Source organism: Acomys minous (genome assembly GCF_964271855.1).
Source record: "Acomys minous genome assembly, chromosome: 4".
NCBI lineage: Eukaryota > Metazoa > Chordata > Mammalia > Rodentia > Muridae > Acomys > Acomys minous.
This window is the reverse complement of record NC_140486.1, coordinates 24,272,389-24,295,151: the sequence shown is the minus strand read 5'-3', so window position 1 is coordinate 24,295,151 and position 22,763 is coordinate 24,272,389. Positions and strand designations below refer to the sequence as shown.

Below are 22,763 nucleotides of genomic sequence, written 5' to 3'. Positions count from 1 at the left end.
AACAATTCTTCTGTATTAAAAATAGAAATCCAGAGTGTTTTCTAAAAGTCCCTTTTACTATCTATTTATAGTTGAAATACGGGAGCTGGGGCTTAGTGGTCAATTTTAAAATCCCCAGCACTGGCTCACAACTGCAGCTAACTGTGATTCTAGAAGAACCAATACCCTTTTCTGGTCTCTATAGGCAGCAGGCACTCTATAGGCACACATGTGGTACACAAACTTTAATGCAGGCAAAAGACTCATACACATAAAATTAAAAATATTGGAATGCAGTGCCACTTATATGGGCTTTCCACTCTGGTCTCTGGGAATAGTGAGAAAAAGCTGTGTGGGGAGGCAAGTTTTCTATTCTGTGTTTCTGGTTCCGGGTTCCAGCGTCATCATTCTGAACCTGTGTTCTGCCCTCAGTGGAGACTCTAAAGGATGATGATGTCATGGTTCTGAACTCGTGTCCCTCCCATCAGTGGAGAATAGGGCATGATGAGTAGGAGGGAATGGCGGTTTCTATGAACATTTTGAATATAGAATTTGTATATTTTAAAATCCTACATAAATTACTTTCTTTGTATGTTCTTGAACTACTGGCTACTGTCCAGCTCAGTCAGTCACTTCCAGCTAAACTAAGGAAGTGTGGTGTGTATGAAAAAACCTGCATTAATAAAGCAAAGGACAGCATCCTCTGTTCTTTACACTCCTTGTTGCTGTCACAAAATTCCTGACACAAGCAAGTAAGATGCAAGGGAACACTCTTACACTGAAGTGTGATGCTGCTTATTGTAGTTGCTATAGCAACTCTCTGTTACATGTGTAGCTTTGAAATAACAAAGTTTAAGTAGTGTTAAATACTTGGCTATGCTGAACATAGTTTCTAGAGGCCAGTACTTTTTATGAGGCCATTGACTATTGTAACCAGATTGTTTGTTAGCTATAATTTTTAAAACAACTTTTTTATGTTAAAATTCCAATAGTTTTTCAAAATTAGTTATGTAAGTCTGGCCAATTAAATGCTATAAACTATCCTTATTTTAAAAGACGGGTGGGCTGGAGAGATGGCTAAGCTCTTAAGAGCACTGGCTACTCTTCCAGAGGACCGGGCTTGACTCCCACCACCCACTTGGCAGCTCACAACCATGTGTAACTCCAGTTCCAAGAACCTGGTGGCCTTTTCTTGCCTACATAGGAACCAGGCACTCACATGGTGCACAAAAATGAATGGTAATATTCTTAGTGACTTATCCGAAGGCAAGAAAAATAGGATTAGTGAATTCATTTATCACCTTAAAAAGTGATATATTTTATTTTAATATTTACTTGTTCTATTTTGAATTTCCTTCATGAGTGCTGTTTTGCGTCATTCCCACCTCATGCTTTCCCATCTCCAGCATCTCCAGCATCTCTCATGTCCCCTGTGCTCCCTTTCAACCTAATGACTTCCTTGTCTTTATTACCATTGTTACACAAGTGTGTATATAAATACAATCTGCTGAATCCATTTAGTGTGGCTTATGAGTGGAACTCTTTATTTTTGAAATTTTAAGTAGAGACTTCTTTTTGGTTAAGAGTGACTTAATTTCTCTATTCATTATTTAAAAATAAATAAGTAAATTACTCTGTGATGAGTAACCAGTTTTTAAAAAGTTGAACAAAAGACTATAAGCACCAGTTTTAGAGAAAGGCTCTAAATATAACTTTTCATTCCTCTAGTGTTTATGCTCTACTGCAGTTGATATGAATATTAATACCTTAAATTACATGAACATATATTGGATAATTGTGCTGTAAGCACTTTTGAAACTGGGGTATGAGTCAGAGTGTTTAAACACCTTCATGTGAATACATGTTAATCTATAAAAGATTGCAAGCCAAATACATCTTGAAACACTTAATTTTTTTTTTTTTTGGCAGTTGGTAATTTGTCCTCCTGTTACTCGGTTCTTCTATGGATGCAAGGAATATTTGCATAAACTCTTAATTCAGGGAGATTCTTCTGGAAGGTTGAACATTTGGAACATAGCAGACATAGCTGATAAAGAAGAAGGTGGTGAAGGTAACACTAAGTCCTGAGCATTGATGCCATAGTTCTTTTAATATAACATTGTGAATTCCTAACAAAGTTGAAAAGATGTGTGTATCATTTTCTTTCATGAATATTCGATGAAAGTAAACTTTTCGTACATCACTGAATCAAATCAACATCATTTATTTAATGTTATTATTATTTTTTTAACATAAATGTATTTATTTTATATGACATCAAACCTCTACAGGGCTAAAAATGACAACTTGTATTAGTTTGCAAGAAGCGTTTGACAAACTGAAGCCCTGCCCTGCTGGAATTATAGATCAGCTAAGTGTGATTCCCAACAGCAATGAGCCTCTTAAAGTGACTGCGAGCGTCTACATACCGGCACACGGACGGCTTGTTTGTGGCCGGGAAGATGGAAGCATAATTATTGTACCTGCCACCCAGACGGCCATAGTTCAGCTGCTGCAAGGAGAGCACATGCTCAGGAGAGGTATGCGGAAGATGTGCACTGTGTTTTGAGAACTCTGTAACCTTGATGTTGAGGATGTCTCTATGCTGTAGCTTAAGTCAAACCAATTGATGTAGTTGTTAGTGTAGTTGGTAGTTTAGTGTACATTCGATAAAATGCTAAGTATCTGTTATTGGAATAAATACTATGAGAGGCTATAAATAAAAAAAACTTTCAGCTTTTATCTCTGTGGCATGTATGAATAGTTTAATAAATTATTAGTTGAATTGATTACTAAATGGTTATATTATCAGCAATATTGATAATTTTCTAAAAGCATTGCTGTTGAACTAATGTAATTATCTAATAGCAGTATAAAGATAAAATAAACATGAGAAATTAACTATTACATGTTACGTAGCTCAATATAGCAGCATTACTTTCATTTCTATTTGTAATAAATATGGGATTATCAAAATATTTATTTCTTTTTATACTAATCCTTTAAAATATCATGGCGTTTGAGATGTACAGCACATTTGTGCATAGACTGGCACCAGTTTTAAAGACTGTTAGCAGCTACCTTGATTAACAACGCTGACCTAGAAGTAAAGGTTATGGCTCTTCTGACATTTCATGTTTGCTTGTTGAAGCATTATAAAGACTTTAATTTTCAATTTCTGAATTCCAAACTTCCTCTGTAGGTTGGCCCCCTCACAGAACGCTCCGTGGCCATCGGAACAAAGTCACGTGTCTGCTCTACCCTCATCAGGTCTCGGCTCGCTATGACCAAAGATACCTGGTCTCTGGAGGTGTGGATTTTTCCGTCATAATTTGGGACATATTTTCTGGAGAAATGAAACATATCTTCTGTGTTCATGGTGGTGAGATCACGCAACTTCTGGTCCCGCCTGAAAACTGTAGTGTAAGTTGCTTTATCTAGGATGATTTCTCTGTGGTAGAGAGGGCTTAGTGGCTCTCGGGCATATAAATGAAATCCACAGCAACATAAAGGAAATACAGTGACAGAGTCCATGAAACTTTCTCAGTATCCACACTGAGGTGATAGTAACTTATAGTCAGGCAAGGTTTTGGTCATTTCCTATTAGGTAAAGAAAAAATTAGTAGTTTTACCTATTTTTAGCTTCTAAATTATATGACCTGTTTCTAGCAGCAGCTTGAAACATGCCTTTTGAAAGAGTTGGCAAACTTTGTTCCAGAGCAACTTGAATGTCCCAGCAGATCTCCATACATTCTGAAGCCATCTCATGCAAGTGCACTGGGCGTGTACTTTGGTAGGTGCAGCATGTTTAGAGACTTGCTGATGTAACTTATTTAAACTGTAGTTGTGACCAGAGAACAGGAAACATTGCTATGACTAAACAAAGTATTCGTTGTTTTCAAGCTTAGCTAGGGATGAAGAAGTCAGAGTTTCTACTTTGACTGATAGACGGATGCCATAACAGGCACGAGGGCTGAAGGCACCCTGTCCTCTTTCCTCATTCAGACCTTGTCTCTGGAGACAATTAAAATGCGTTTAACTTCCCATTATCTTTTTAAAAAAGCCATTCTTTCTTTCCCTACTATCTATCTATCTATCTATCAACACATACATATATATGTTGTATATATGTATGTATATGTGTATATATAATATTTACATATATATTACCATCTTCTTCTAAAACGAAGATCCTCAGGGTTGTGCAGCAAATGCCCTTGCCCACTGAGCCGTCTCTTCAGTCCCATTCAAGGGCTTTCCTTTTATACTTCAGACTATAAGTTCAGATTCATTTTATTGACAGCTGAGAAATATAAGCAATGCAAAATGCATTGTACATAAAGCAATAGAATGTTTTCCAGATTTGAACAGTTGTCCAAGGTTGACTTGGGTCAGCTGACATCTAAAATCCAGGCAAAGGGAAAATAGTCCTCTAGATGCCTGTGGAATCCAAGGGAGAGGGGTGGGCAGAAGCAAGGCAGCTGGGACCAACACCTGTGGTGCAGCAGCTGAAGAGGCATCCCGCTCTCTCTAGTTAGGATTGTGGGTTACACGAGGATGCTCGGGTACCTTCCTCCTGCTGGCTTACTTCGTCTCCTCTGCTGTTCACTGTCTTCCTTTTGCTATAAATTCTAGTGCCATTCACACTTAGCAAGACATGAAACTTTATGTTCTCACATAGGTTATCAGTAGAGAAAGGAACTGGATTTTGCAAAAAAGTACAAGAACAAAAGGCTTCTAAAATGTCAGGAGTGCTCTTCAAAACATTTCCTTCAGAAAAGCAGATGGATGGCATTGGTTGCAGTGTAAAGCTAGAAGTCAGACACCACGAGTGATCCCGTAGACTATTTCCTACTTAGGGAGTAGCTGATATCTTTGAATGCTCTGAGTTCCCTCGGATGGTTTTCAGTTGAAGGGGGTAGCTGAACTTGGAATGGAATGTTTCTGTCATGGCCGTGTACAGTTTCCTGTAACCCATGGTGCATATTCGTAGACACGTTTAGGTAGTGCCTGGAGAAAACGGAAGTTGAAGCGTAACCACCAAGCTTAGATTCTGGCTTTTGGAAGTAAAGGAACAAAGTATGGAATGGAGCAGAGGCTGGAACGTGGCCTTTAAAAGTGTGAGATTTTATTTGTTTTCAGTAAATATGGACCTAATATTTATTACTCCTTTATATTAATGATGAAATTGTCAGAGTTGCTTTTCTGTTAGAAGATCTATTTAGAACAGAATATTTGGAAGACTAAGAAATAATTATTTAATACCACTAGTATACTTACGCATGTAGACATTAAGTTATTTAATATATTACATAAAAAAGCTTTTTAAAAATTTATTACGTGTTATGGAACTTTTATATCACATAATCTCTAAAATGATCCAGAAGGGGGCAGCATGGATTTGTGAAGACAGTAATACAGGCATCCAGTTTGATCATTAGTGTTTGTGCCTTCATTTGACAGTGCTGGCTTTCTGTTTCCTAGATACAGGTCTGACAATCTGAGTAGCATATATGCGTAAGCACATATCACTTTGACAAATGCTCACAGCCAGTAAAAGCGGCCAATACATTATATTTTCTTTTTATTCAGTTTTGTGTTTTAGAACTTTATATATGAGTAGTGAAATGATGTAAATCATTTCTACCCCTCTTCCACCCCCTGCAACTCTTCGCGCATCCCCCCCACTCCTTTCCATATTCATGGCCTCCTCTTTCTAAATGAGAATTGTGCATACACCCCTACCTTACAAAATCCATGTAGTTTTGGTTGGATGTTCATGTATTTAGGGCTGAGTGCTTGGGGCTGGAGAATCTGTCAGGAGGCTTGTTCCTGGAACACTTGATTCTTTCTCCCTTCGCAGCCATTACTTGCCTGTGGGGTCTCCATTGTGGGTAGGGCCTTGTGAGATGCACCTGTCAATACTGGCATGTCCACCTGTGTTGTCAGTATGCAGGTGCTGTGTAGGCAATTGTTTTGTCAAGACTTCATGCATGGAGTTTCCCCATCATATCTAGAAGACAATGTTTACAGCAGGCATCCTGGTCCTCTGGCTCATATGATGTTTCTGCCCCCTCTTCCTCCATCTTCTCTGAGCTTTAGGTTCTTTTTAATAATTGATCTATCATTCTAAAGGAAGAGCTGAAAGCTATGTTTCTGATTAGTGTTTTTTTTTTTTAACATTTTTGAGTCTGAAGTGGTTTTTTTTTTTAATTTGAATGTTGTGTTTCAAAGCAATGCTCATAAACGTAGCATAACGCCTGAAGCAAGCAAAATAATCATTTTTATATAAATGAAGCAAAAGCAGGAAGTAGGGATGTAAGTGATTATTAAAATAAAAAATTTAGGCCTGGACAGATGACTTGGTGATTAAGAGCATTCGTTGCTCTTTCAGAGGATCCAGCTTCAGTTCCCAGGACCCACGTGGTAGTTCACAGCCACGTATCGTTTCAGCTTCCAGGTTCTGATTCCCTCTTTGGCTTCCTTGATCAAAGTACACATGCACCTATACCTACGTGTAGGCAAAACCCACATATACCTAAATAACTTTTAAAAAGATAATTACAATGTTCTTTTTTTCTTTTTACACTAATGCATTATATTTTGAGATGTTTATATATGTTTTCTTACCATCAGTGAAATTAAAATTTTTTTGCATTAAACAAACAGTCTGGAGAGAACAGAACGGAGGACAGGAAGGACAGTGCCTCTGCTGCCTGCGTCCCAGCCTCGCGTGGGCGGTGGGGGCCCTGTAGGAACTGTGTCTGTGAGGCACAGAGGGGTGGAGATGTGCTTGCCAGGAAAGCTGGGTGTCACGTCAGAGGACTTTTATTTTTAAATGGTTTTTCAAGACAGGGTTTCTCTGTGTAGCCTTGGCTGTCCTGGAACTCACTCTGTAGACCAGGCTGGTCTCGAACTCAGAGATCCACCTGCCTCTGCCTCCCGAGTGCTGAGATTAAATCAAAGCTGTAGTGTTTGCTACTATGCCTGGCTTCCTGTTCATCTTTTTATGGCACACCTTATCCTTACGTGAAGGATATTGGCGATGTGAAATGGAGCTCTGCAGATTAAATTAAAGCTGGCACTCATATAAGGCGATGCTGAAAGGGGGGAATGAAGAGTTAGGAGTGCTTTAAGTGGATATCTCAGCATTGGCAACATCTATGAACGCAGTGAGACAATATAATTATACTTTAAAATAAGGCAAAGATAACCGAGCATGGTGGCCCATGCCTTTATTCTCAGCCCTCTGGGAGGAAGAGGCAGGAGGATCTCTGTGAGTTCCAGGCCAGCCTCGTCTACATAGTAAGTTCAGGACAGCCAGGGCTGCACAGAGAAACCTTGTCTCAAAAAAACCAAACCAAACCAACCAACCAACCAACCAACCAACCAACCAACAACCAACCAAACAAACAAACAAAAGACAAAGACCCTGTGCTACAGAATGACATAATAGTGATACTACTATAGGAATTGTTAACTATGCTACCACTTTTGTATTTTTGAATATATAGTCACTGAAAGTTCATATGTATTATTTCATGTAAATGAAAGAACAGACCTGTGAGACTGTGCTGTTAACTATATTATGTGGAGAAGTTTGGCATGTAAAGTGAATAAATAGATAAAAAATTTATAAATGTGCAGAGAAGCCAAATCTCTCATTCATGTCGCACAAATAGGGAGTCACAGAACTCAAATTTGATTTGAAGTCATCAGATTTGATGACATCAACTTGGCCTCCTAGTACATATTAGTACTTCAAAATTTCATTTTTGTTTTTTCTATTTCTATTAGTGTTTTGTATTACTGATTTATGTAAGTAAATGTGATTTTGATTGAATAAATGTGTGTTTATTCAATAAATTAAAACTATTGAAGATTTTTACCTTGTGAAACAAGCAACCAACCTTTTGACTTCCTAAATTTGTAATGTCTTGGAGATACTGTTGATTGCTCTATTTTCCTGCAAATTATCTTTTAGCTGTTCTTCTTTGATTATTAACACCTAGAGTCCCTCAGTATTTTTTTTTTTTTGTTGTTGTTGTTTTTCAAGACAGGGCTTCTCTGTGTAGCCGTGGCTACATATATTTAGTATAATATGTATAGTGAGTAAAGGAGGATGTTAAAATTATCCTTGGAAGTAATGTTATTCATATAGTTGGTTAGTGTTTTGGTTGGCTCATATGATCTCATAAAGTAAATACTAAAGAAACAGATTCCTTTTTTTTGAAAAAATAAAAGTTTTATTTCTGATATTGAAAAAAATTGTGTTTTGATTCAGTTTTGTGCAAGTATAGAAATGAAATTAATATTTAATTTCGTAGACTATTTCTCCTTTTAGATAGAATATTTAGGCGGATAAGTGACATCTTAAAGGCACATTTGTGTTCCAAAGAAGGAGTTCTGGGAAGTACAAGAAGTAATGATTAAGAGACAAGTGGGATTGATTCATGAGCAAAAGAAGCTGCTCATTCACAGCTTTTCCAATGGTGAGCGTGTTTAAAAGGAGAGACAGTGGCGTGTTCATATATTTAGAGGAAATTTATACAAAGAGAAGATTAACTGGGACAAATAGAAGGTTGCTCCTCAAACAATGCCAAGAAAGGAGTAATGTAGTTTAGGAAAGCAAAAATTAATATTCTTTGCATTGGATTCCATTGTAAGGTGGAATCATCTCCCCAGGGAGCTTGTGGATGAGATAAACTGGCTGCCTGTAATTTCTGTAATTCATGCTTACATGTGATCTCATGTTACACGAGAGGTTTCTGGGAATGCTTTAATATGTGTAAGGTCAGACTGGATGACCTAGGTGGTGTGGTCTGACTTTCAGATACCAAGATAGCCCATAGTATTCTCTGCTCTTCAGCACTTAATGTAATGGGGTGATTATTTACTGGCAAATTTAATGAACCTTCTTAAATATTACGATTAGATTTCTTTGAAAACTAAATATCTATCTTGATGTTTTGGTCCAGTATTTTTTCACTTGTCCCTATCCCAGTTATTTTTTTCTTCAGAAAATTAATAATTTTTATTTGGATAAATATCCTGTTGCTTATTGCTAACTTTTACTTTTAGCTAGAATCCAAGGTCATACATATATATTGCTTTTAACATATTGTGAAGATTTTTGGCCTATAAAATCCCATCAGTGATAGGCTGCTCAGTTCATGCTGCCCAGATTCTCTCGAGCAATGAAACACTTCTTAATTGAGTTGATTGCTTGAGGGCAGTGGTTTCAGAAGTTGAGATTGTGAAGCTCTCAATTGAGGTGTGGGAAGAAATACTAGAACTTTTAATTTTGGTTCCTTTAAGTCTTAGTAAATGGAAGCTTCTGAACATTTACTTGGATGAATAGTGATACTATCACTCATTTCAAAATACCATAAGGGATATATTGCCACAAAGAAGGCTCCAGAGTCCTTCTCACAAGTGTACATCTAGTTAAAATGTTTATTAGAGGGGTTTGTAGATTATACTGTATAAAAATCAAAACTTCAGTGCTGGACATTAAACTCAGCCTCATCATGTTAGACAACTGCACTATAATTGAACTATGATGCAGGCATTTGTTTTTGTTTTGTTTTTTGATACACCCCGCTGTGTAGCCCTGCCTGGCACAGAACTCATGGTCCTCTTGACTTGCGTTAGATTGTATAGTTTTTATATAACTGTTATAAATTGGCAGAGGAAATATTGTTAGATGTTATTTCCTTTTTAAAATATTTAATTAGTTGGTTGAAAATATTGTTTTCCATATACTTTACCCTGATAACAGTTTTTCCTCCTTCTACTACTCCTGCTTCTTCCCCACTTCCCCTTGTATCTGGATCCACCCCATTTGTCTCTCATTAGAAAGCAAATAGGATTTAATGGGATAATAACAAAATAAGATATGATAAGACAAAAACTAACACATCTAAATAAGACAAAATAAGCAAATAGAAAGAAAAGAGCCTACCAGAAGGCACAAGAAACAGACCTACTCATTTACACACTTAGAAATTGTATAAAACCACTAAACTGGAGGCCATAACACACACACACACACACACACACACACACACACACACACACTCACGGCCTGTAGGATAAAAAGAGAGAAGAAAAAAATAAAAATAAAATAAAAACAAATAAAAATAAAGTAAAAAAAAAGCAAAAAGTTCTGGCGTGACATTATGAGACAAGGACCCTCTAAAGAAGCCATTGAGTCATTTTCTGTTGTCTGTCTGTTGTTGGGAATGCAGCCTACCTTTAGGAGAGTTTGTTTCCCCAGTGAGATGCCCATGGAAGAAATTGAATTTTCATTTGCAAGTGATTTTCCATTAGAAATAGCTTCTGGGTTAGGGTCCAGTTTGACCAGCACTTTTGTTGAAGATGCTGTCTTCTTTTCAGTTTTTATTTTTGGCCTCTTTATTAAAAAAAAAACCCATTATCCATAATGTGCGGATTTATGTCTGGGTCTTCAGTTGGTTTCTATTAATCAACTTGTCCGTTTTGTGCCGATTCCATGCTATTCTCATTACTGTAGTGCGGTAGGTACAACTTGAAGTCAAGGATGGTGACACCTCCAACAGGTTTTTTTTTTGTTTTTTTTTTTTAAATTCAGGATTGTTTTGGCTATCCTGGGTTTTTTGTGTTTCTATACAAAGCTGAAAATTGTCCTTTCAAGATCTGTCCTTTCAAGATTTTGTTGCATTTTGATGAGGATTGCGTTGAAATCTGTAGATTTTTTTGGTAGACCAGCCATTTTTATTGTATTAATCCTACCAATCCATGAGCATGGAAGATTGTTTCAAAAAGATTTAATTATTTTGATTTCAGTTTATGAGTGTTTTTCCTGCATGTGTGAAAATGCAAAGTGAGTGTGACATGTGCTCAGAGGCCAGGGGTGTTGGATAGCTTGGAACTGGAGATACAGATGATTGTCAGCTACCATGTGCGTGCTGGGAACCAACCCTGGATTGTCTACACATACAACAAGCGCTTGTATCCTCTGAGCAAGGGGAGGCATCTCCAATAAAGAATTAGTCTCTAATTATTAACCACACTGGGTTTAAATGGCAGTTACTCAGAACACTGGAAGAATAGCCAAACGTAAAGTCTGCATCAGTGTCCACCAAACAGTGAAACCTTATAAAGGTAATGATTATGCCTTGTGGCATTGGATAATTATAAACATTAGTACATAGTCTAAAAAAAAAAATATCATTTTAAGTTTGTTCATTTAAACTTTGAGTTATCCTTTAAAAAGTTTTTATGTATGTTTTATAATGTACATATTTACATAGAGGCACATATAACTTATACACATATACCTAAACATTTTTAATCCATAAATTATTGAATGCTTTCCAAATAAGTTTTGCTGCAACTGTGCTACCTTTTTTAGTTGAGTAACCTTGGCGTGTATGTCTGTAACCCATGTCAGCCTGGGACTATATAATCTAGCCTTGTACTGAACTCGTTATATCCCTCTTGGCTCAGCCTTTCAAGTGCTGGGATTACAGGTATGAGTCATCATGCTTGGCTTGTATAATCATTTTAATTACACCATCAGAATGTTTTACACACTATCTTGTTGTAATACTATTGTTAAGTCATCTGCAGTTGATGTTTTCATGTTGAAGTAGAAAAAGAATGAAATGGCGTTAGTAGGTGATAGAATCAGTCATTATATACAAAGTAGACGTTTAGTGCTCCGATCTCTGGAATTTAGCTCATAAAGAAAGTTGGATCTAAGTCAAGACGAAATGTGAATTGTTAAATACTTTTAGAAGTGCTTCGTTAATAATTCTGAGGACAGATAAGAACATGGTAATTGTGTTTTAGCAAATCTTTTAAGTGCTTTCATTTAGTAGATAGCTAAGAATTATTTATCATAATTCTGCTCATTGAATCAAAATTAATCCTAAAGAAAGTGCCTGAGTGGTCTTTTTCTTTCTACATTAAATAGGCTAGGCATTTGCTTTGTTCATATTGTTAATTTGCTCACACAGTGTTCAAAAGTAGCCATCAATGCAGAATTAATTAGTGGGAGCAGAATTAATGAGGTTTTGCTATATAAAGTCATTTCCTAGCTAGTTTCTTTATGTGATTTGGACTAGCATTTCTTGAAAGAAGGAAAACTAGGTTTATTTTAATCTATATTTAACAAAGAGGACCATATTTTCTTGACTTAAGTACCTCTAATAACCATGCTTTTGTGGACTTACTAATATGGATTTTGTGTGTGTGTGTTTTCATTCTTGGTTATTTTAGTTATTTCAGGAGTGTTTTTTTTGCAGTAAAGCTAAGGTTAATTCTTCAAAGACTTGTATTCTTTACAGAGATGATATATTATTTTTATAAATGACCAAACTGCATTTTGTTGGACACTTGCCAACTTCATCATCATGCATTGTAAGAGAGGAAAACTCATATGGCGATTGGTTGTGTAGCTCAGTTGTTAAGAATGTCTTCTTGGTTAATGCGAGTGATGTCCTGAGTTCATTTTGCTGGCACCACAGAAGGCCAGGTCTGATTGTGACACATAACTGTATTTCCAACACTTGGATGTTGGAGACAGCAGGATACGTTTAACATCATCTTTGTCTGTATAATGAATTTAAGACCTGTCCAAGAAACATGTAGAAGTTCAAGGTCATCTTTGGCTACATAGTGAGTTTTACTTAGGTAAATTTATTATTATTATTATTATTTTTTAGTATTTATTTCTTTTTATTCATTCTTTTTTTTCTTTTTTTTATTAATTTATTCTTGTTACATCTCAATGGTTATCCCACCCCTTGTATCTTCCCATTCTTCCCTCCTTCTCATTTTCCCCTTATTCCCCTCCTCTATGACTGTTCCTGAGGGGGACCTCCTCCCCCTGTATATGCTCATAGGGTATCAAGTCTCTTCTTGGTAACCTGCTGTCCTTCCTCTGAGTGCTACCAGGTCTCCCCCTCCAGGGGACATGGTCAAAGGTGAGGCACCAGCGTATGTGAGAAAGTCATATCCCACTCTCCACTCTACTGTGGAGAGTGTTCTGTCCATTGGCTAGATCTGGGTAGGGGTTTAAGGTTTACCGCCTGTATTGTCCTTGGCTGGCGCCTTAGTTTGAGCGGGACCCCTGGGCCCAAATCTGCCTATCATAATGTTGTACTTGTAGGCTTCTAGGACCCTCTGGATCCTTCTACAATTGAATGTCCTCCCTTCTGTCTCAGTTTCCTGGTAAATGAAGGCTTTCATGGGACCTGCCCCTTGGGCTAATATGCAGATATAAGTGAGTATATACCATTTGAGTCTTTCTGCTTCAGGGTGAACTCACTCATTATGATCATTTCTAGCTCAATCCATTTATCCACAAATTTCAGGAAATTCTTGTTTTTAATAGCTGAGTAGTATTCCATAGTGTATATGTACCACAGTTTCTTTATCCATTCTTCTACTGAGGGACACTTAGGCTGTTTCCATGTTCTGGCTATTATGAATAAGGCTGCTATGAACATGGTTGAGCAAATTTTCTTGTTGTGTGCTGGAGCATCTTCTGGGTATATTCCAAGGAGTGGAATAGCTGGGTCTTGAGGAAGCCCTATTCCCATTTTTCTGAGATAGCAGCAGATAGATTTCCAAAGTTACTTAGGTAAATTTATGTGATAAGAGGATGTGCTGTGTGGCCATGAGGAGATAGAATGGAGGCACTAGAGAGGGGGACCCAACCTTGCATGTAAGCTTGCACTGGAGGTCAGAAGTGGATGCTAGGGATCTTCTTATTACCCACAGCCTATTTCTTTGAGGCAGGGTAAGTATCTCCCTGAACTTGGGGCTCACATCTTGCCTGGGTTGGGACCCTGAAAGTTGCATAAGTCCTCCTGTGTCTGCCCCATCTGGGCTGCTTGGCTTGTTGCTTGGGTGCTGGGATTTCAATTCCTGTCCGTATGATTTCTGAAGAAGCCCTCTCAACCAATGATTCGTTCCTTTAGCTCCACACTACAGCCTTGAAAGCCTTAGTGGGCCGTAGTCTACTTGTGAAGCTTAGGCTGTGCGGTTAGCCTGTGTGTTTTGTCGTACAAAAGCAGTGTGATAGCACACTTTTCACTATTGCTAGGAGGAGGGACTGCACTCTTTTCATCTTTGGCATGGCCCACCTCCATATCTTGGGCATGGTGAGTGTCTGACAGTGAAGCTGCTCAGGAGGCTTTCTCATTCCTAGTTTTGTTCATTGGGTGGCTCTACTCTTTTTTTTAAAAAATAGATTATCAGTATGTTAGTTACTTTTTTATTATTGTGATAAAACATCCTGTCCTAAGTGCTGTGTAGCAGGAAGGGTTAATTTGGGCTTATGTTTCCAGAGAGAGAGCAGTCAGTCCATCGAGCCAGTGAAGTGGCAGGCACAATATTTGGCATGGCAGCTGAAGCAGCAGCTCAGAGCTCTCGTCTTGAGCCACAGGGACAAAGCTAGGAACCAAGTATTCAAACTGATGAAACTGTGGGGGCCATTCTCACTCAAACTATCACAAAGCCCATAGCTGGTGACATGTGTCCTCAAGCAAGGCCACACTTCCTAAGCTTAGCAAAACAGCACCAACATCAGTGGTTGGGTGTAGCTGTTGTTAATATCTGCAGTAGATTCTAATTTTAGACATAACCAACATAAGAAATTCATTTGACTCAACATAATACTTTTCAACATTTTAAATGAAATTTATTCACACATGACATGTTGCAAATTTACCAGCTAGATTAAGGACTAGTTTTTTTGTTTTGTTTTGTTTTTGTTTTTGTTTTTTGAGACAGAGTTTCACTATGTAGCCTAAACTGGCTCCTAACTGCTTCACCTCCCACCCGCCTCCCTCACCAACAAAAGAGCTAATCCTTAGTGTTGGGATGACAGTGTGCCAGTATGATTTGATTTCACTCTGTGTGGGTGTGTGGTTTAGGTGTACATGTTTGTATGCATGTGTCAGGGTGGCCATGGGGGTGTGGTTGCCAGAAATTGATGTTGGATGTCTTCTTCAGTTGGTCTTCATCTTGTTTGGTTTCTAAAAATTTAATTTAATTTTTATTTTTTGAGACAGGGTTTCTCTGTGTAGCCTTGGCTGTCCTGAACTTGCTTTGTGTACTAGGCTAGCCCGAACTCATAATAATCCTCCTGCCTTTACCTTCCTGAGTGCTGGTGGCTCTTCATCTTGTATTTTATTTATTTATTTATTTTAAAGATTTATTTATGCCAGGCATGGTGGCACACATTTTTAATCCCAGCACCTGGGAGGCAGAGGCAGGTGGATCTCTGTGAGTTCGAGGCCAGCCTGGTCTACAAAGCTAGTCCAGAACAGCCAAGGCTACACAGAGAAACCCTGTCTCGAAAAACCAAGAAAATTAGTAATAAAAATTTATTATGTATACAGTGCTCTGCCTGTATGTACACCTATGGGCCAGAAGAGGTCAACAGATTTCATTATAGATGGTTGTGAGCCACCATGTGGTTGCTGGGAATTGAACTCAGGATTTTTGGAAGATCAGCCAGTGCTCTTAACCTCTCTCTGAGCCATCTGTCCAGCCCCGTCATCTTGTTTTTTAAGAGATGTTTTCTCCCTGGCGTCTGGAGCTCACTGAGTGGCCAGACCGTATGCTACCAGGGCCCAGGATCAGCCTGTCTCATCTTCCCCAGCACTGACCGTGCAAGTGTACACCTTTGTACTTGGCTTTTAATGTAGGAGCTGGGGATGCACACTTAGGTCCTTGTGTGCAGCAGGCAGTTTACCGACTAGTTCCTTTGATCGAAGAGTTTAGAGAGCTCATGAGTTGAAGCAGTAAGAGCAAAAGCAGTGGAGAAGGCTGGAGCGCTGTGGCTAAGCCGACCTGAAAGAAGCCTGTGCGCAGAGCGGAAGTGCTGCTGTCCTGGAAGAATTCTTTCCAGGTAGTCATGATCAGAGGTAAAGAGCACGGTTTCTTAGGAGAGAAATGAGTAAAAGCACCCTGTAAAAGAGAAATACCAGATGCAGAATAGAAACCACTCTTTATCTACTGACATAGCACTCATCTTTTTTATAAAACGAGTGACTCTGACAAATCCAAAGTTAGTACTAATGAGAATTCATAGACACGCAAAGCTTCCATTTTATTAAACTGTCTTTTATCTGGAGTTAGCAATATATGTCTTATGCAACTGATAATATATGCCTTATAAAATAGTTGAAAGTAAAGGCCTTAGGATATGTGTATTTGCCCAGTTTTATTTTATTGTGGCTATCTTTATTTATTTATTTTTGTTGCCAGTTTACTTTATTTGGTAATTGTAAAACTAACTTGTATGTGTTAGAAATCTGCTTATTTTCAGTTGTTAGTATGTCTTTTTAAAGGAAAAAAGTCATTGAATATTTATAAGCAAGCTAATAAGTGCATAAGACAATTTTGTGTGATGCTTTAAGCAAAATTTGTAGTGTCTCTCTAAACTTAGTTTTCTTAACTTTAAGATGACTTACAATTATAAACATTCACCAGCATAAAAATCTAGCTAACTCATGGCGAAGAGAGACTAGGAGAAGCAGGTGGGGCAGTGGGAGCCACATCCAGATGCCAGCACCCAGGATGCTGCCCTGTCACAAGGAAAAACTCAGTCCTGAGCTTCGAGTGTTCACAGCAGAAAAGAGCCCTAGCACAGCAGCTTCCGCAGTGTGCTTTACTAAGAAGATCAAGGTCAAACAAGCTTAGGGATGAATGATGTTATATGTCCTTGTAACACAGTCAGTCATGTTCACATCAGCATTGTAAAGGGTCTAGCAAATCCTAGAACTGAGTGGTGTTTTCTGCCCGGTTTTGTCTTCTCAGATGTGGCAATTGTTTTAGTGAGGTGGTTTCCAGATTTTGGTGAGTGGTATTTGCCACAATCCTAGCACTTGGTTGGTTGAGGCGGGAGTATCAGAGGCTAGCCTGCAGTGCACCGGGGCACTTGGCTCAAAAACAAAAGAAAATAATAAAGCAAAGCAGTAAAGCAGACAGTACCAATGAAGTAAAAGCTGTGCAGAAGGACCAGAGATAGCTCTCTCTGGAAACAGAAAAGTAAGTTCACATTGTGGAGAGAGGACACATAAGAACAGACCACCCCGCCTGCCCCACCCTGCACTGCCCAGTTTTGCATTTTCAGGTGTGGCAATTATTTTAGTGAAGTCTTTTTAAAATTTCAATGACATTTTTTTCAGTCTTTAATCTTTGCATCATTTAACACTTTTATGATATCTACTTGAAACCAGGAACTTTTACTTATAGTCTAAAGGAGGAAGACATTGTTCAAAATGACCTAATATTGGGGTTGGTTTTCAGTAGAATATACATAAGTAATTTTCATTGGGAGACAAGGTCTATCTTACTCTAATTTTAATGTAAATATAATAAAGGTTTCTTCTCCTTTTTAGGCAAGAGTTCAACACTGCGTCTGCTCTGTAGCCAGTGACCACTCAGTGGGACTTCTAAGTTTGCGAGAGAAAAAATGCATCATGTTGGCGTCTCGTCACCTGTTTCCTATTCAGGTGATCAAGTGGAGGCCTTCCGATGACTACCTGGTGGTGGGATGCACAGATGGCTCTGTGTACGTCTGGCAAATGGACACTGGTGAGACTGAGTATGGAGGAGGAATAGAGAGTTAAAAGAATGTCTTTGACTTCCTGCAAATAGTTCTTCATATGAAAATCAACCCTGAATTTAAAGGGATTTCTATTTCTATTTCTTATACCTATCCTTTCTAATTTTATCTTTATCCATAATGACATATGTACCATTCTTATATTTTTTTTGTAATATGTTAGAACTTGTAGAGTCGTTGAGGGTAAATGTGCAATGTTAATATGCAGTGATGTCTAGATTGCTTATGAATTGCCAAGCAAGCTGAAGGAGACAGTTTTGGCTCATTTTCAGGCCAAGCAGTGCAACTTAATCAGAAGCTGAGAGAGAAGCCAGATTGAATCAACCAGCTTGGAAAGTAGTTTGGGCCAGAGCAGCTGAATTGAACCACCTAGTGAGAGATCAGAAAGATCTAGAAAGAGTGAGCTTATTCAGCAGTACGTCTTAGAAGCTGAAACATTCTAGGCCTAGGTTAGTAGATGGAGGCTGGAAGCTGGAGCTTTCAACGCCGTTGTTACAGAAGATTAGATTGTACAGAGGCCAGAATCTTCCAGGCCTAGGCCTAGGAATAGATAGAACAGAGAAAGAAGTGCTCTGGGCTCAGCCCCCGCCGTGCACTCATACAACTTTGTGTGGCCCTCATCTCGTCCCCTCTCCTGAGCAAATAAAAACAGCATTTATGTTTACAGGTGATACTAGGAGCCAAATGGAAATGGGTGTTTTAGACTTCAGTGACAACATGTCTAATTTCAGTTTTCAATTTTCTGTATGGAGTATCGTATGGAGTAAATATTGCTTAACAGAATAACACAGGTGCTGATAGCTGTGCATATACAGATCAATATGGTTTTTACCTGGGATATTTCAGCAGGAAACAATGTTTTAGCTTAAGTTTGGTTTTTACCTGGGATATTTCAGCAGGAAACAATGTTTTAGCTTAAGTTTTTTTTTTTTTAAACACACGTACTAATAGTTTTGCAATCTTAAGTAATATGTATCAGTGATTAAAACTTTTCTTGTGAGTGATAGTTTACTTATTTAAAAATGATTCTACTAAATGATTTTATTCCCCTCCTGTTTGTTCTACATAGTCCTTTGAAGTAGTTTTGCTACATATTTCTGCTTGTACTGCTACGATGTGAGGAGTACTTTTCAGGCCCTTTGGAACTAAGTAGACACATCATGAGCAATCTTGACTAGAGGAAACAGTCCTAAAAGCTAACAGATTTAACTCTGTAGTCTACTTTATATTGTAAGAGAGATTAATATTTGATGTTGTATTTAAAAAGCACTAAAGTTTAAAAGAAGGAAGGCAGACTGAAGGCACACAGCTCCATGGTAGAGATGACCACTGTGACATGTTTCTTTCTGATATAGTCTTCGGTGTTTTTAGAGGAAGACTTGCTTTAGATGGAGGGATGGCTCAGCTGTGCAGAGCATGTCCTGCTCTTGCAGAGAATCCTTGGTAGAGTATTAGCTCTCACATGGGCAGCCTACAACCCCTTGCAACTTCCACTCCAGGGACCTGACTACCTCCTCTGGCTTTTGCGGGCACTCTCATTCATAGGCAAATACCACACAAAACATATACATAAGTTTTAAAATGTATAAACAAAGGAAGACTAGTCAGTTTTCCTGGGGAGTCTGCCTACACCACCTCTACACATCTAATCCTGGATCTCATCTTGAGATTCCTGTACTAGCTCAGTATGAGACAGGCTGGAGTCCCTCATTCACCACACACTTAAGGGAAGACTACATGCTGAGGTCATGTTGCAAAACCACAAACAATACGAAAGGTCAACACAGTGTGTATTCTCTGTCCCCCTACAAGACCCCCACTAGTCCATATATAAATGTTCTCCATGAGAAAAACATAGATGAACCCAAGGACACAGAGCTTAAGATATCATTAACTTCATCAAAGAATTCAAGAAGTTCAAGGAAGATGGCACTAAACAGCTTAGTGAACATAAAGGGGATAGTATGACTAGACTGCGCTATGTCTAGTAAAACATTTATGGCTGAGTAAAATAACAAAGACAATACAGAATTTATAAACTGAATTCAATAAAAAGATATAAGTGGTGAAGAGAAATGAAGCTGGAATTGAAAACCTTAATAACCCAATTAGAAAATTCAGAAGAAATCCTTTAAGGTAGAATGGATCAAGTAGAAGATAGAATATCGACTCAAAGATAAAGTAGAGGAATTGGACCACTCAGAAATGCATTTGAAAACTTAAACACACACACACACACACACACACACACACACACACACACACACACACGGATGATGCAAGAATTATATGGCACAATGAAAAGACAAAATATTTGAATTATAGGCATAGATGGAGAAGAATGTCGAGTCAATGGCTTAGACATGATCTTCAACAAAGTAATAGATGAAAACTTCCTCAAATTAAGGAAAGATATACCCAGACAGATCAGAAGCACAGAACAACACACAGACAAGAGCAGACAAGAAAGGCCCTCTAGCATGTTATACTTAAAACACTAAATGTTTAGAACAAAGAGAACTATTGAAAAGAACATGAGAAAGATCATAGGCCACAGATGAGAAAACCCATCAAGGTAGCCACTGAAAATTCTAAAGGACCACAATTGTCAGCCTAGATTATTTACCATAACCAGAAAAACTATCTTCCGTAGTTGAAGGAGAAAGACTTTCTGTGATTCAGACAGGCTAAGAAAATTTCTATCCAGTAGACCAATCATAAGTAGAATATGGGAAACAGTACTTCAGACTGAAGAGAGATTGTATGGTAAACACATGAAGCTATAATTACTGAATCAAAAAGCAAGCAAGCAAACAAACAAAACCAGGTAAAGACACAAGAAAAAAACTACGTAAGGACCACAGACTAACATCTCTGATAAACACAGATTTTTAAATCCTCAATAAAATACTTATAAACCAGTTATAGGCATGCATAAAAAAGATGATTCACTGTCACCAAGTTGACTTTATCTCAGAGATGCAAAGATGGCTCAACATACACATGTTCGTAAATGTAATAAATCATATACATTGGCTTAAAAACAAATATTACTCAGTTAGTTCAAAAGATGCAGGAAAAGTCCTTGATAAAATCCCACATGTCTTCATAATAGAAGTCCTAGACACGTCCCCTGGATGGGGAGGCCTGGTGACACTCAGAGGAAGGATAGCAGGTTACCAAGAAGAGACTTGATACCCTAAGTGCATATATAGGGGGAGGAAGTCCCCCCTCAGTTACAGACATAGGGGAGGGGAGTAGGGGGAAGCGGGAGGGAGGGAGGAATGGGAAGATACAAGGGATGGGCTAACAATTGAGATGTAATATGAATAAATTAATAATAATAATAATAATAATATAGAAGTCCTAGAGTGTAGGACTTGAGGGAACATATTTAAACGTAATTAAGACTATATATATGACAAAACCAAAGCCAATATCACCCTTAATGATGAAAAACTTCAAGCAATCCCTATACATTTGAAAAGGAAAAAAATACAACTAAAGTATGACACATAAGTGAATAGGAAAGACATGTGAGTTTCTAACCTAAAATCAACCAGTGGAGCTGATTTCTAACCAAACCGAAAAGCACCAACACATATGAGCAGGGTTAGGTTTGAACATTTCCCCAAATGCAGTGAGGATGGCTCAAGAGTTTAAATACATTTCATACATCAAATCCTGCCTGAATCTGATTTACGGAGCTTCATTTTTTATTGATATGATAAATAAATAAATAATGTCAAAACTTTCAGGATGTACCTTCCTGAGTCTCCAGGGGACTTTATATCACTAGCTATAGCTTGAACAGCAAGAAGAGGAAAAACATGTATCTCCCATCTCAATTGAAATCCAGAATAAACGTGGCTTCTCTGTTTTTTATCTCTTGGCTTTTCCCTGCATGGATTCGCAAGACCTCTATTTTAAGCTATAAATTATGTGTCTAGTTAACCAACAAATAGTTACTGCTATACATAGGCATATTAGAATGAGCAGAACACCCCGAACTCTAGCTTGTGTGGAGTTCATAGTTTTGGATTTGAAGAGGCTGGAGAGCTGTCTTAGTGGTTAATAGCACCCGCTCCTATTGCAGATGACTCAAATTCAGTTCCCAGCACCCACATAGCAGGTCATAACTGTCTGTAACTCTACTTTCAGAGGTTCTGACACCCTTTTTTAGCCTCTGCACGCACCAAGTATGCATGTGGTACACAGACATACATGCAGTCAAAACAGTCATAAGAATAATTTAATCTTAAAATACTTTAATATACAGTTGATGAGCTGGCAACTAGGATTAAGGAGAAAGTAAAAGAGAAAAAGAGAAACTGATAAAATAATCTGGGAGTAGGAAGGGTGGTGATGAAGCCCATGATATGCAGCAGGAAGTTTGTGCTCTAACTTAAGAAATATGTAAACTAGGTGGTGGTGGCGCACACCTGTAATCCCAGCATGCAGGGAAGCAGAGGCAGGCAGATCTCTGTGAGTTCAAGGCTAGCCTGGTCTACAAAGGGAGTTCAAGACTTCCACGGCTACACAGAGAAACCCTGTCTCAAGAACCAACAACAAAAACAACAACAAAGAAAAGAGGAGGAGGAGGAGGAAAAGAAAAAAAAAGAAAGAAAAAAGAAAAAAGAGACATGTAGATGGAGGTGAATCGAAGGGAGCACAGATGAGGTGCTTTGAGGTTCTGTGAGTAGAAATAGTACCTATCTTATAAATGTACGGGAAACGTTACCATGGTGAAACTAAGAATCCAAAAGATGGGGATGTGGTGCAGTGGCAGGACACTTTCTTCCTGCCTAGTGTGTAGGAAGCACCGGGTTTCATAACCACCAGTGAAGAAGACATTTTTTGCAGACTAAATAGAGAAGGCACAACATTTCCCTTCCTGTTTTGTGGATGCTTCTTTGAGAAACAAAAGCTTTAGAAATTATTGAAGGAGAAAATGGACTCATTTTAGTGAGATTTTTCTTTTTAATTTTGTTGTTGAATGTTGATAGAAGACTGTAGGAAAGGTGAGATCATTGAGTTTGATGTTTAAAAAGACTGAAGTGATAAGAAAACCCTCCAGAGAAACAGCAGAGGTGAAAACCCTGGTGGAGGCTCCTAAAGTCTTGGCTTTGCATCTGATTTTACTGGGTGTGTGAAG

General features: G+C 38.3%; 1 protein-coding gene across 2 annotated transcripts in view; it reads left to right on the top strand.

Annotated features, from left to right (window-relative positions):
- Nucleotides 1-22,763, top strand: part of WDR7 (WD repeat domain 7) — a 277,823-nt gene that overhangs the window by 22,480 nt on the left and 232,580 nt on the right. For both annotated transcript variants that reach the window (XM_084779255.1, XM_084779254.1), the window contains exons 10-13: nt 1,909-2,050; nt 2,271-2,519; nt 3,182-3,402; nt 17,382-17,577. In XM_084779255.1, the coding sequence (XP_084635381.1) occupies nt 1,909-2,050; nt 2,271-2,519; nt 3,182-3,402; nt 17,382-17,577 (808 nt within the window). The remainder of the gene's footprint in view (nt 1-1,908; nt 2,051-2,270; nt 2,520-3,181; nt 3,403-17,381; nt 17,578-22,763) is intronic.